The sequence below is a fragment of the Eulemur rufifrons genome, chromosome 14, assembly GCF_041146395.1.
Source record: "Eulemur rufifrons isolate Redbay chromosome 14, OSU_ERuf_1, whole genome shotgun sequence".
NCBI classification, from domain to species: domain Eukaryota; kingdom Metazoa; phylum Chordata; class Mammalia; order Primates; family Lemuridae; genus Eulemur; species Eulemur rufifrons.
In genome coordinates, this window is record NC_090996.1 from 36,586,611 (window position 1) to 36,598,634 (window position 12,024).

A 12,024-nucleotide genomic window follows, 5' to 3' on the forward strand; every position below is an offset into this window, starting at 1 on the left:
TGCCACCCACTCAGACTTTATTCAAAGACCAGGAGGTGCAGTGCGGAGAGGGAAGAAGGGCCTGGCCCAGAGGCCCAGAGGGCGGGGACGGGGGCGGGGCGGGTCACCGAGGCTCCAGTTAACGGTATTTGGAGGTCAGCACGGTGCTCACCGCAGCAAAGAACTTGTCCAGGGACGCGTGGACCGCAGGGGTGAATTCCGCCGGGTGGTGGCTGGCCAAGGTCACCAGCAGGCAGTGGCTCAGGAGCTGCGGAGAGGCGGTGTCAGGAGGTGCAGGGGCCACAGCCTGCTGCCTGCGCTCCCCCTCCCGGAACTCCCCCTCCGGGAACTCGCCGGCGCCAAGGCCCGCTGCACTCCATCCCCAGGTGTCACCTCCCCGGCCGGCCGCTCACCTTGAAGTTGACCGGGTCCACACGCAGCTTGTGCGCGTGCAGGTCGCTCAGAGCAGACAGGGCGCTGGGCATGTCGTCCAGGTGGCTCACGGCGTTGGTCAGCGCGTCGGCCACCTTCTTGCCGTGGGCCTTGACCTGGCCGGAGCCGTGGCTCAAGTCGAAGTGGGGGAAGTAGGTCTTGGTGGTGGGGAAGGACAGGAACATCCTGCCGGGAGAAGCAAAGAGTGGGGGTGGGGTTAGGGCCAGGGCCAGGGCCAGGGCAGTGAGGGGTCGCCGGTGGGCCGTGGGCGGGTGTTGGGCTCCAGGTCCTCACCTCTCCAGGGCCTCCGCGCCATGTTCGCCAGCTTGGCCGCCAACGGCATTCCAGGCGGTCTTGACGTTGGTCTTGTCGGCCGGAGACAGCACCATGGTTGGCTCCTTCTGAGTCTGGGTCGGGACCAGAAACGTGCCCGGCGGGCGGGCGCCGCGCCTTTATGCCCCGGGCCCGCGGGCCGCGCCCAGCCGGGCGGCACTCATTGGCTGGCGCGCAGCGGGCGCGCGCCCCGCGGGGACCTCAGCGACGCGGGGGCGGGGGCCACCCCAGGGAGCCGCGTCCTCGCCCACCGCCCACCGCGGAGGCCGGGCCTGGTGGGGGGACGGGCCGCGTCCGCCCTCCCTGTCGCGTCTCCGCCCTTCGGGTGCCCGAGCGTCCCTGGTCCCACCCGGGCCTGAGCTCCGCACGCGCTGGACGAGCGGGCAAGTGCGCCGGAGGGAAGGACGGCTCGGGCCGTCGGGGCGGGGAGACGCGCGCACAGGGACCCGCTGCCCGCGCGCTCTCGAATTCCCGACCGAGTCCCTTGTGCGGTCCTTCGGCCTCGGGTCTTGCAGCCCCCTCTCCTTCCAGGAATAGCCAAGTGCGATTGAGTGACAGACAGTCACAGGGAAGGAACAGATATCTGTCGATGCGCAAAATGCGCGGGGACGAGGGTGGGTGGCTCCAGATTCAAGCTCCTTTACCGGGCGGTGTTTGCTGCAGCCCCAGGTCATGAACTCACAGGGGTGCCCCCGCACTGGGGACCTCTGTGTGATTGTGGGGGCGCCTGTCTCTCTTCCCACTGGCCCAGTGGTCTTGGTTCAGGACTTGCAGGTAAATGGTGGTTAAGTTGATAAACAACAGAACAAGGCCTGAGCGTTCAACCTGAGGGACACGGGCAGTCCTCAAATCACAGGAGTCCACAGACCATGACGAAGCTTGCTAGAGGCCTTGGTGAGGTTGAGGGGACCTGGGTTAGTCTGGGAATCAGGGTGGGCTTCCTGGAGGAGGTGAGACTTAAGGATAAGTATTAGGTGGAGTAGAGGGAGGCTTGGCTTGAGAGCAGGGGAAGGATGGGGAGAGAAGGGCCCGGCCCTGTGGCTCCAGAATGGAGGTGGGGAGATTGAGGGTGATGAGGCCGGCCAGATCCTGCAGGGAGGGCCTTGTGGTGCAGCTGTGAGAAGGGGCAGGTGTCGGCTGGTACAGCCCCTGCTGGTGAAGAGGGTGGTTCCTGGACTAGTGGGTGGGCGGAGGGTGCGGAGGAGAAAAGGGGATGAGAAGTCCTTGTTGTGTCCTTCCCTGGGGGCCTGGTGGAAGGCCTTGCTTTGGGGAGTGAGTTGTGTGGGCGACCTTCAGCCTGTCTGGCTCCCTGATCCTGCTGTGGCGTCAGGAGGCCGTGAGGCCCAAACTGCCCGGCCGAGAAGGAGGTAGCTCAGACAAGCCCTGCAGCGTCCCCGTGTAGGCTTTTCTCCATTTGCCTTCCTGCCTGCCAGCCTCCTGTTTCTGCCCCCAGCCCCGGGCCTAGTCCTGGCTCTGAAGGACAGAAAGGATAAGATGGTGGGTGCTCAGAGGCGACACCAAAGACACCCCCACCAGGCTTGGGACAACCCTCCTGCATCTTGCTCCAATTTCTCTGCCACCTGAGCCCTTTTAAGGCAAGACTTGGGCAACGCGTCTTAGCCAAGGGCTTACAATCTTAACATGGAAAGAACTCCACTGTACAAGTAGGAAAAAGACAAATGACTTATGAGGACAGTTGACAACAGACCTTAACAGGAAATTAACAGAAATATAGAAATGGTCAATCAAACTGTGGAATGAGTCAGAGCTGAATGAACTGGCTGGAAGGGACCAGAGGACAGTTCAGAGAGAAGAGCAAGTTGCAGATAAATGTCTACAGTATGACGATACTTTTGTCCAGTAAAAGGAAGGGCACAAAGCAGGAGCTGTCCGTGTAGCTGTGTTCCCTCAGCACAGGCGGGACCCCTGGGGTCAATCCCAACTGTACTTTGTCTCCTTGGCGGGGTGGAGGCGGGGCGGAGGGACTCTCTCCTTAATGAAGTGACCCAACAAAAAGGGGGCATGTGTGGGAGCATGGGTCAGTTTGGGTTTATTCCTTAAATGTTTTTCTATGTTCAGCTAAAAGTGGGTTGGGCTGTGAGGCAGGGATGGTGGAGTGGGGGAGGGGTCTCCCTGGCAATTCAGAGAGGCCCATGTCCACAAGGAAGGTGGGCAGCCGGGCCCTCGCCACCCCGAAGTTTTATCCAGCGCGAGCGTGCGCACGTGTGTGTGTGTGTGTGTGTGCACACGTGTGCGAGGGTGGGCTTGCTCTGGCGTCAGGGCTGGGCTGGAAGTGCTGTTCCCAGGGCAGCTGTGGAGCCAGACGGGGGGTGCGACATCCCAGTGCAAAGCTCAGAACTGCAGGGCCTGGACAGCCACCTTTCCAGAAGCTGCTCCCAGCACTCCTAGTAGAAGCACTGGGAGACTCCAGAGGCCTTGGGGAGGGGCGCCAGGGAGGGGGGATAGTGGGGTGGGCACACAGTGGGCTACGAATGTCCCTTATGAAGTGCAGGAGCAAGGGGCAAGGTACCCTGCTGAAGAGCTTCCTCAAGCAGGTGGTCTGCTCGTCCCCCTCTGTCCTTCCCGGACCCCCGGGCCTGCTTTCAGGGGTGAATGTAACAGGGGACGTGTGGGTGCGGCCAGGACACTCACTCCAACCCGCATCCTCTGGTAGGAGGACCGGTGGGAATCAGGGAAATCAGGCACCTGCCTTGGCACCAGGAGGAGCCTGTATTTGTTAGTTTTGCTTTGCTTTCGTCTGGAGTGTGTTTAACTGAGATCAGTTAGGGAGATTTCAAAGGGGGGTGTCCCTCTAGGGCTCCCCACATCTTTCCCCTAAAAGGAACCCTGGGTGCCCTTCTCTTCTCCCCAGGTCCTGAGCCACTGCCTGCTGGCCTGGTGCCTCCCAGGCAGGAGACGGTTGGCACCTTCTCTGGAGAGAACCTTCAGTTCCCCTCCCTCCCCCAGCGCTCTCCCCTCCCCCAAGCAGCTACGGAGAGGTCCTCGGTCTGAAATAAGGAGAAACACCCCCAACCCTGGCACCTTCCTGACAGAGAGGACTCAGGCACACAGGCTGCCACCCACTCAGACTTTATTCAAAGACCAGGAGGTGCAGTGCGGAGAGGGAAGAAGGGCCTGGCCCAGAGGCCCAGAGGTTGGGGGTGGAGGCGGGGCGGGTCACCGAGGCTCCAGTTAACGGTATTTGGAGGTCAGCACGGTGCTCACCGCAGCAAAGAACTTGTCCAGGGACGCGTGGACCGCAGGGGTGAATTCCGCCGGGTGGTGGCTGGCCAAGGTCACCAGCAGGCAGTGGCTCAGGAGCTGCGGAGAGGCGGTGTCAGGAGTGCGGGGGTCACAGCCTGCCGCCTGCGCTCCCCCTCCCGGAACTCCCCCTCCGGGAACTCGCCGGCGCCAAGGCCCGCTGCACTCCATCCCCAGGTGTCACCTCCCCAGCCGGCCGCTCACCTTGAAGTTGACCGGGTCCACACGCAGCTTGTGCGCGTGCAGGTCGCTCAGAGCAGACAGGGCGCCAGGCAGGTCGTCCAGGTGGCTCACGGCGTTGGTCAGCGCGTCGGCCACCTTCTTGCCGTGGGCCTTGACCTGGCTGGAGCCGTGGCTCAAGTCGAAGTGGGGGAAGTAGGTCTTGGTGGTGGGGAAGGACAGGAACATCCTGCCGGGAGAAGCAAAGAGTGGGGGTGGGGTTAGGGCCAGGGCCAGGGCAGTGAGGGGTCCGGGTGGGCCGTGGGCGGGTGTTGGGCTCCAGGTCCTCACCTCTCCAGGGCCTCCGCGCCATGTTCGCCAGCTTGGCCGCCAACGGCATTCCAGGCGGTCTTGACGTTGGTCTTGTCGGCCGGAGACAGCACCATGGTTGGCTCCTTCTGAGTCTGGGTCAGGACCAGAAATGCCAGCGCCGCGCCCTTATGCTAAAGGTGTGGGCTCAATGCCCCAGCTGGGCTGTGCTTATTGGCTGGGGTGCTGCAGAGGTGCCCAGCCCAGGGAAGTGCGAAGGGGAGGGAGTATGGCTGGGCCGGTTGGCAAAGGCTGCTCGAGTCTCTGGGTCCTGCCCCTGCAGAGACCCTGTTGTGTTTCTCGTGCTTCTCCACCCAAAATGCCCCCACGTGTGACCCAAACCCAGGGCAGCTTGGGGTGCCTATTTGTCAGGCTGGGCAGGGAAGCACAGTCCTTTCCAAATTGAAACACAAGCCACCTTTGCTCCAAACTTTGCGTAGGACTGAAAGCTATTATTATTAATAATTATCCGTGTAAACTGGAGGTGAAGGAGGTAACATGGGGTCAAGTTCTCCAAGCTCTCCTCTCCCCACTGGTGGATGGTGCTCCCAGGCTGCGCAGGGTGACAGGTTGCCGGCTCCAATCGCAGGGGCAGTTCGGCCAAACTGTCTCCAGGGCCCTGCTTCCAGCATCCCCGTTCAGACCTGGGCACTGACTGCCTGGCAGGCTGGTGCTCCCCACACAGACCCACAATTGTCACTGAGGAACTGTCCTTGTTCAGAGTTTGGAGAGTTCCCGGTCCTGATCACGCCTCAGCCCTGTCTGCAAAGCTGGGGTGGACCCCTACCATTCTTGCTCCTGTCCTGCCTGGGGAGAGAGGAGGGGCCCTGGGGGAGGTGGCCCTTGGCCAGGGGACCTGCATACTGAGATGCAGCAGCTGGGGCTGGGCTGGGGGAGGGGGTTGGCTATGAGCCTGCCAGGCACCCCCTCTACACTAGGATCTCAAAAACTATTTCAGCCAGGCGCGGTGGCTCACGCCTGTAATCCTAACACTCTGGGAGGCCGAGGCGGGCAGATTGTTTGAGCTCAGGAGTTAGAGACCATCCTGAGCAAGAGCGAGACCCCGTCTCTACTAAAAATAGAAATTATATGGACAGCTAAAAAAAAAATATATATATATATATATATATATATATATAGAAAAATTAGCCGGGCATGGTGGCACATGCCTGTAGTCCCAGCTACTCAGGAGGCTGAGGCAGGAGGATCGCTTGAGCCCAGGAGTTTGAGGTTGCTGTGAGCGAGGCTGACGCCACGGCACTCTAGCCCGGGCAACAGAGCGAGACTCTGTCTCAAAAAAAAAAAAAAAAAGGCCAGGCGCAGTGGCTCACACCTGTAATCCTAGCACTCTGGGAGGCCGAGGTGGGTGGATCGATCGAGGTCAGGAGTTCGAGACCAGCCTGAGCAAGAGCGAGACCCCGTCTCTACTAAAAAAATAGAAAGAAATTGTCTGGCCAACTAAAATATATATAGAAAAAATTAGCTGGGCATGGTGGCGCATGCCTGTAGTCCCAGCTACTCGGGAGGCTGAGGCAGGAGGATCACTTGAGCCCAGGAGCCTGAGGTTGCTGTGAGCGAGGCTGACACCACGGCACTCTAGCCCGGGCAACAGAGTGAGACTCTGTCTCACAAAAAAAAAAAAAAAAAAAAACTATTTCAAAGATCTAGTGAGTCTGGATATTGTTTTTTCATCTGTTGCTGAGGCTCAGAGAGCTCAGGGACATGGCCAGGGTCACACAGCTTGTCAGTGTGAATCAGCTGGAGCCGAGCTGTCTGCCAGGTTGTGGCTACTGAGAACTTCCTCCCAGCAGTCGCCAACATGGGGTTGGAGGAAGGGGTTGGTGTGGCTAGCACAGGTTCGCTGCAGAGTGAGCGTGTCAGGGCAGGAAGTAGAAAGGAACAGGGTGAGGCTAGGAGGAGCCCGGGCCCCAGTTTGGCTTGGTCTGAGGTCACACACTTGGCCCTGGGCCTCAGCTGCCTCATCTCTGTAAAAGGGGCGAGGGCTGCTATCAGCAGGCGCCAGCGAGCAGCGGGGATGCAGGAACAGTGAGTGAACGCAGATGTGCTTTTCCAGCCTTGCGTGGGCAGGTGCCAGATTTGAGCTGAAGACACTCTCCCTCCTCAATCTGAGCACTTCCTCTGCCCTGTGGCACTCCCTGGCCACAGCCAGCTCACCTTGGGCAGGCATCAAAGAGTTCCAGGAGGCTCCCTGCGGAGGGGAACCAAACCTCTCTACCCGGTAACAGTGAGGTCACCTTGCCCTCTCCCCAAAGACCACACACACCCAGGGTCCGGATGTTCGAGGCCTCTGTTTATTGACAGGCACAGACCAAGGTCTGCAGGTACAGGGCTCAGAGGTACTTTTCGTTCAGCACCTCGGCCAGGCCCGGCGGGAACTTGCCCCATTCCGCGTGCATCGCCGCGGTGAACTCTCCTGCAAGAGGGAGGCCAGCACCGCCTGGAAACCCTGGACTAGCAGCTGCCCGAGAAGCGGCCAGTGAGACGGCGTCTGCGCCCCCCAACTCCTCCCTGAACCTCACGCCGCTCCCACCCTCGGCTGCTGCTGCTGCGCCCTGGACCCTTGCCCCGGCCCGGCCCGAAAGGGCCCGGCGCACGGTCCACCGGGTCCGCGCGCAGCATGAGCGCAGCGAGCCGGCCAGCGGGCTCGGAGCAGCGCGCAGACTGCCCGCGTGCCTCGGGGCCGCACCCACCGCCGCGAGCTGCGCGGCTCGTGCAGACTGGCGCCCAGGTGCGGGAAGCAGGGGGCCTTGGTCCTGGGGTACACTGAGGAGCTTGCAGGCTGCGTGCGGTTTCACTGGCGCCGCGCCCGGCACCTGTCTCACCTGCCTGAGGTCCCGGAGTCCCGCCCTCGGGGCCCAGGCCCGCGCGACTTGGGCTCGCTCCTGGGCGCCTGGCAGGCCGCGGCACGACGCGCTCTGGGGGCTGCGCCCGCCACCCCGGCCTCCTCGTAGGGCCTCTCCGGGCGCCCCTCCCGCCACATCGGCCCGAGCGCGGCGGGAACTCGGGACTCTCGGCCGGTGCGGAGAAACGGAGCCAGCGCGGTCTCCGCTGACCTGGAGGCCACGACCCCGCGGATCCCTGGGTTCTGGCACCGCCGTGCGTGGGCGCCCTCGCTGCAGACGTCAGCGGGCTCTGTAGTTACTCCCCTCGGATAAAGTCACTGTTCCGCCAGGAGGGAGCCTACGGAGGGACCCAGGAAGCCCCCTGTTCCCATAGGGGTCGGGACGGGAACAGCCTCAGGGACCTCCGCAGCTGCCGGAGTCGCGGGAGTTGGGCCACAGACGTTGAGAAAAGTCCCTCGATTCCTGACACGCTCCCAATACACTGATTGAAATGACAATCTTCAGGCGGTTTGGGAAGGTGGGGAGCGGCGCGAACGCCCTTCTGACCCAAGGACCCGCGGGGACCCTGTGGCCCCTCGCAGGGCTGCGCTGCCCCCTCCGGGTTGCAACTCCGGGGTCCCCAAGGGGAAGAACCTCCCCAAAGAACCCTCCAAGTGTCTTCCAGGCCGGGGATGACTCCAGGGTCAAACGCGTTCCTGCCAAGCTCGCAGCCCATCCCGCGGTCCCCCCGACACCGAGAAGGCAGGACCCAGACCGCTTCCTCCTCATTCATTTATTGGGGAGTCGGGGGAGGAACAGCGGGAACACTGAGGGGCAGAGGAGGGGTCGCTGCCTGTGCCGGGGGTCTGGGCGGCGGCGCTCAGCGGTACTTCTCCGTCAGGACAGAGGACACGACGGACATGAACTTGTCCCAGGCGGCGTGGGCCTCGGCCGTGAAGTCGACGGGGAAGCGCGCGGCCACGGTGACCAGCAGGCAGTGGGACAGCAGCTGCGGGGCGCGGAGGGCGGCTCAGCGCGGGACGGGCTTGTTCCGGGGCCCCGCGCCCGCCCGCCCCTGCGGGACCCGCCACGGCCCCCCCCGCCCCGCGCCCGCCCGCCCCTGCGGGACCCGCCACGCCCCGCCCCGCCCCGCGCGCCCCTGCGGGACCCGCCACGGCCCCCCCCGCTCCGCCCCGCGCGCCCCTGCGGGACCCGCCACGGCCCCCCCCGCCCCGCCCCGCCCGCCCCTGCGGGACCCGCCACGGCCCCCCCCGCCCGCGCGCCCACCTTGAAGTTGACCGGGTCCACGCGCAGGACGTAGGCGTGCAGCTCGCTCAGCCTGGCCAGCGCGCCCGCGATGTTGTCGATGCTCTTGACCGCGTCGCCCACGGCGGCCACCACCTTGGAGCCGTGCGCGCGCAGCTGCGCGGACCCCGCGTGCAGGTCGAAGTGCGGGAAGTAGGTCTTGGTCTGCGGGTAGCTGAGGAAGAGCCTGGGGCGGGCGGGGCGCGGGCTGGAGGACCCCTGTGCGGCGCAGCCCCCGCTCCCCGGCGGGACGCCCCCGCGCCCGGCCTGCCGCCCCTCCTGGAGCTGCCCCGACCCCCGGCCGCGCCTCTCCCTGTCCGCACGGAACCCCCTTCCCGGCCCTGGACCGGCGGCCCGCTGCGCCTTCTGGCAGGACTGGTGTCCTCCCAGCAGCGCTTACAGAGAGGTCGCTTCAGAAAACCCTCCTGTGACCTCTGCCCGGGGACCAGATGCCCCGAGGGTGGCGGTGGCAGCGACGTGCCGCCTGCCAGGCGCTTGGCCTGGGAGCACGTGGGAACCTGGGCCTGGCGCCTGCTCAGGCCTCAGTGCGTGCGGCCGCCTGTTCTCCCTCCCGCACGCCCCCCCTGCAGACCCTCCCCCTGCAGACCCTCCCCCTGCAGACCCTCCTCCCTGTCCTCTCCACACCCCCTCCTCACTGACCCCTCCTCCCTGACCCCTCCTCACTGACCCCTCCTCCCTGACCCCTCCATGCTGACCCCTCCTCACTGACCCCTCCTCACTGACCCCTCCACCCTGACCCCCTCCTCCCTGACCCCTCCTCACTGACCCCTCCTCGCTGACCCCTCCACACTGACCCCCTCCTCACTGACCCTTCCACCCTGACCCCTCCTCACTGACCCCTCAACCCTGACCCCTCCACGCTGACCCCTCCTCACTGACCCCTCCACCCTGACCCCTCCACACTGACCCCCTCCTCACTGACCTCTCCACCCTGACCCCTCCTCACTGACCCCTCCATCCTGACTCCCCCACTCACCCACCCCACTCACCCACCCGGCGTCTGACCTGGTCCCTCAGGCCGTCCTGTCTGGGACTCACCTCTCCAGGGTCTCGGTGCCGATGGTGTCGGCCTGCGTGGAGATTTTGCCCCACATGGACACGATGATGGCCCTCTCAGTCTTGGTCAGAGACATGGTGGTGCGGGTGGGCGCTGGGCTGCAGCTGGACCTGCTCAGGACTGGCCTGGGTGATGCTCAGCCCCCCGGGGTCCCCTTATATACAGGCAGCCCCACGCCCAGCCAGGCTGTGGCTGTGGGTGGGGAGAGGGGAGGGGGCTGCAGGGGTGGGATTTCTTATCAGATCCAGTGACCATGGGGCAGCCAGGGGCTGTGGGACTGGGCAGGCTATCGCTCCTTCCTGCCTTGCTGGACCTTAGAGGGGCGTTGGCCACGGTCTGCCCGCAGAGTCCAGAGAGATACGGCACAGCTGCAGGCCAGAGCTGCGCTGTCCTTACCCATTTCAGAAGCACAAAACTGGGGACACCAGAGAAGCAAGGCCCAAGGCACATCCTCCCGGGGAACGTGCCTGCACCGTCCTCTGGTTGGCGTAGCCCAGCCACATGTCGTCCCTTCCCTTTGTCTCTGAGGTTCCTGGGTATTTCCTCCGGGGAGGCAAAGGTTCTGCTGACCCAGAACTGATGGGAGAGGCGCTGGGTCTGTTTCCTAACCAGCGGAAGGAAGGAGGTAGCAGGTTGATAAGGGAATTCGTGTAATAATATACTATTAGGGATTGCAATATTGCCATCCATACTGGTCATTGTAACAATGAGGCAAATATTTCTTTCAATTTAATTTAATTTAATTTAACTCTGGTTTAAATTTTTTTTTTTTTTAATGTTTTGAGACGGCAGTCTCACTCTTGCTCAGGCTGGTCTCGAACTCCTGAACTCAAGTGATCTTCCCACCTTGGCCTCCCAGAGTGCTAGGATTAAAGGCATGAGCCACTGCACCCAGCCTTTAATTTTATTTTAGCATACTTAATACAATAAAATTGACTTTTTTATATACTTTTGCCTAAATTTGACACATGTTGGGCTGGGCATGGTGGCTCCCACCTGTAATCCTGGCACTCTGGGAGGCCGAGGGGGAGGATCGCTTGAGCTCAGCAGATCAGACCAGCCTGAGCAAGAGCGACACCCCATCTCTACTAAAAATAGAAAAATTAGCCGGGCATGGTGACACGCACCTGTAGTCCCAGCTACTTGGGAAGCTGAGGCAGGAGGGTTGACTGAGCCCAGGAGTTTGAGGTTGCCATGAGCTACAATGATGCCACTGTACCCAGGGTGACAAAATGAGACTCTGTCTCAAAATAGATAAATAAATAAATGTTGGCCACACGTATGGACTGACATGACCACGGCCACGTCAGGACACAGAGCAGCTTCATCACCCCGTCAACTGCCCCACCCTGCACGTTAGCAGCCTCGCCCCATTCCTACCGCCAACCTCGGATGAATGCTATAAGTTTTCAAATTTATAATTTTTAAAAATATAGTATAAATGGAATCATATAGTATTGTAATCTTTTAAGACTGGCTTCTTTTATTAGCAAACCAGCCTTAGGGTTTATCCAAGTTATTCTGTGTATGAAAAGGAGGCTCCTTTCTGCTCCGTGGTTTGAATGTACCGCACTTTGCTCATCCATTTTCCACTCAAGGATATTTTTTTTTTTCCCCAGTGTGGGGCTATTACCAATAAAGCTGCTATGAATATTCAAGGATAGGTCTTTATGTGAACATAAGCTTTCATTCCTCTAGGGTACCACCATATCAGTAGGATTGCTGGGTCGGGTGTTAAGTGTGTGTTTAATTCTGCAGGAAACTGCCAAGCTGTTTCTCAAAGTGGCTGCATTACTCCGCTTTCCCATCAGCACTGAGGACGGTCTGAGTTGCCTGCACTTTGCAGGCACTTTACGTTTTAGCCATTCGGAGCCGTGTGTGGTGACACGTCACCGCGGCTCCAGTGTGCATTTCCCTGGTGGACAGCGATGTGGAGCATCTTCTCATGTGTTCATTTGACGTCCATATATCCTCTTTGGTGAAGTAGCTTTTCAAGTATTATGTCCGTTTTTAAATTATTTCTTTTCTTTTTTTTTTTTTTTTGAGACAGAGTCTCGCTAGAGGCTAGAGTGCCGTGGCGTCAGCCCAGCTCACAGCAACCTCAGACTCCTGTGCTCGGCGATCCTCCTGCCTCAGCCTCCCGAGGAACCGGGACTGCAGGTGCGGGCCCCACGCCTGCTTTGCCTCTACTCGGTTAATGCTGCTTTTGGTTGAACAGAAGTTTGTGATTTTAATGCAGTCAGATTAGTGATTTTTTTTGGTCCT

General features: G+C 61.3%; 3 protein-coding genes across 3 annotated transcripts; all 3 read right to left on the minus strand.

Annotated features, from left to right (window-relative positions):
* Positions 1-816, minus strand: LOC138394438 (hemoglobin subunit alpha). The gene is made up of 3 exons (XM_069486403.1): positions 706-816; positions 393-597; positions 1-247 (listed from the first exon to the last, which is right to left on the minus strand). Exons 1-3 carry the CDS (start codon positions 798-800, stop codon positions 119-121), a joined length of 429 nt encoding a protein of 142 aa, XP_069342504.1. The 5' UTR covers positions 801-816; the 3' UTR covers positions 1-118.
* A 3,013-nt stretch (positions 817-3,829) lies between these two features.
* Positions 3,830-4,627, minus strand: LOC138394439 (hemoglobin subunit alpha-like). The gene is made up of 3 exons (XM_069486404.1): positions 4,516-4,627; positions 4,210-4,414; positions 3,830-4,065 (listed from the first exon to the last, which is right to left on the minus strand). The coding sequence occupies exons 1-3, from the start codon at positions 4,608-4,610 to the stop codon at positions 3,937-3,939; spliced, it is 429 nt and encodes a 142-aa protein (XP_069342505.1). The 5' UTR covers positions 4,611-4,627; the 3' UTR covers positions 3,830-3,936.
* A 3,569-nt stretch (positions 4,628-8,196) lies between these two features.
* Positions 8,197-10,097, minus strand: LOC138394629 (hemoglobin subunit zeta). The gene is made up of 3 exons (XM_069486795.1): positions 9,741-10,097; positions 8,664-8,868; positions 8,197-8,385 (listed from the first exon to the last, which is right to left on the minus strand). Exons 1-3 carry the CDS (start codon positions 9,833-9,835, stop codon positions 8,257-8,259), a joined length of 429 nt encoding a protein of 142 aa, XP_069342896.1. The 5' UTR covers positions 9,836-10,097; the 3' UTR covers positions 8,197-8,256.
* Between the last annotated feature and the right edge of the window lie 1,927 nt (positions 10,098-12,024).

What these genes read in the sequence shown, in the direction of transcription:
- LOC138394438 (XM_069486403.1), bottom strand. Translation starts at nt 800, where the DNA reads ATGGTGCTGTCTCCGGCCGACAAGACCAACGTCAAGACCGCCTGGAAT. An exon ending in GGCGCGGAGGCCCTGGAGAG is followed by an intron (nt 598 to 705) that starts GTGAGGACCTGG and finishes TTCTCCCGGCAG; the next exon opens with GATGTTCCTGTCCTTCCCCA. An exon ending in TGGACCCGGTCAACTTCAAG is followed by an intron (nt 248 to 392) that starts GTGAGCGGCCGG and finishes GCCTCTCCGCAG; the next exon opens with CTCCTGAGCCACTGCCTGCT.
- LOC138394439 (XM_069486404.1), bottom strand. Translation starts at nt 4,610, where the DNA reads ATGGTGCTGTCTCCGGCCGACAAGACCAACGTCAAGACCGCCTGGAAT. An exon ending in GGCGCGGAGGCCCTGGAGAG is followed by an intron (nt 4,415 to 4,515) that starts GTGAGGACCTGG and finishes TTCTCCCGGCAG; the next exon opens with GATGTTCCTGTCCTTCCCCA. An exon ending in TGGACCCGGTCAACTTCAAG is followed by an intron (nt 4,066 to 4,209) that starts GTGAGCGGCCGG and finishes GCCTCTCCGCAG; the next exon opens with CTCCTGAGCCACTGCCTGCT.
- LOC138394629 (XM_069486795.1), bottom strand. Translation starts at nt 9,835, where the DNA reads ATGTCTCTGACCAAGACTGAGAGGGCCATCATCGTGTCCATGTGGGGC. An exon ending in GGCACCGAGACCCTGGAGAG is followed by an intron (nt 8,869 to 9,740) that starts GTGAGTCCCAGA and finishes CGCCCGCCCCAG; the next exon opens with GCTCTTCCTCAGCTACCCGC. An exon ending in TGGACCCGGTCAACTTCAAG is followed by an intron (nt 8,386 to 8,663) that starts GTGGGCGCGCGG and finishes CGCGCCCCGCAG; the next exon opens with CTGCTGTCCCACTGCCTGCT.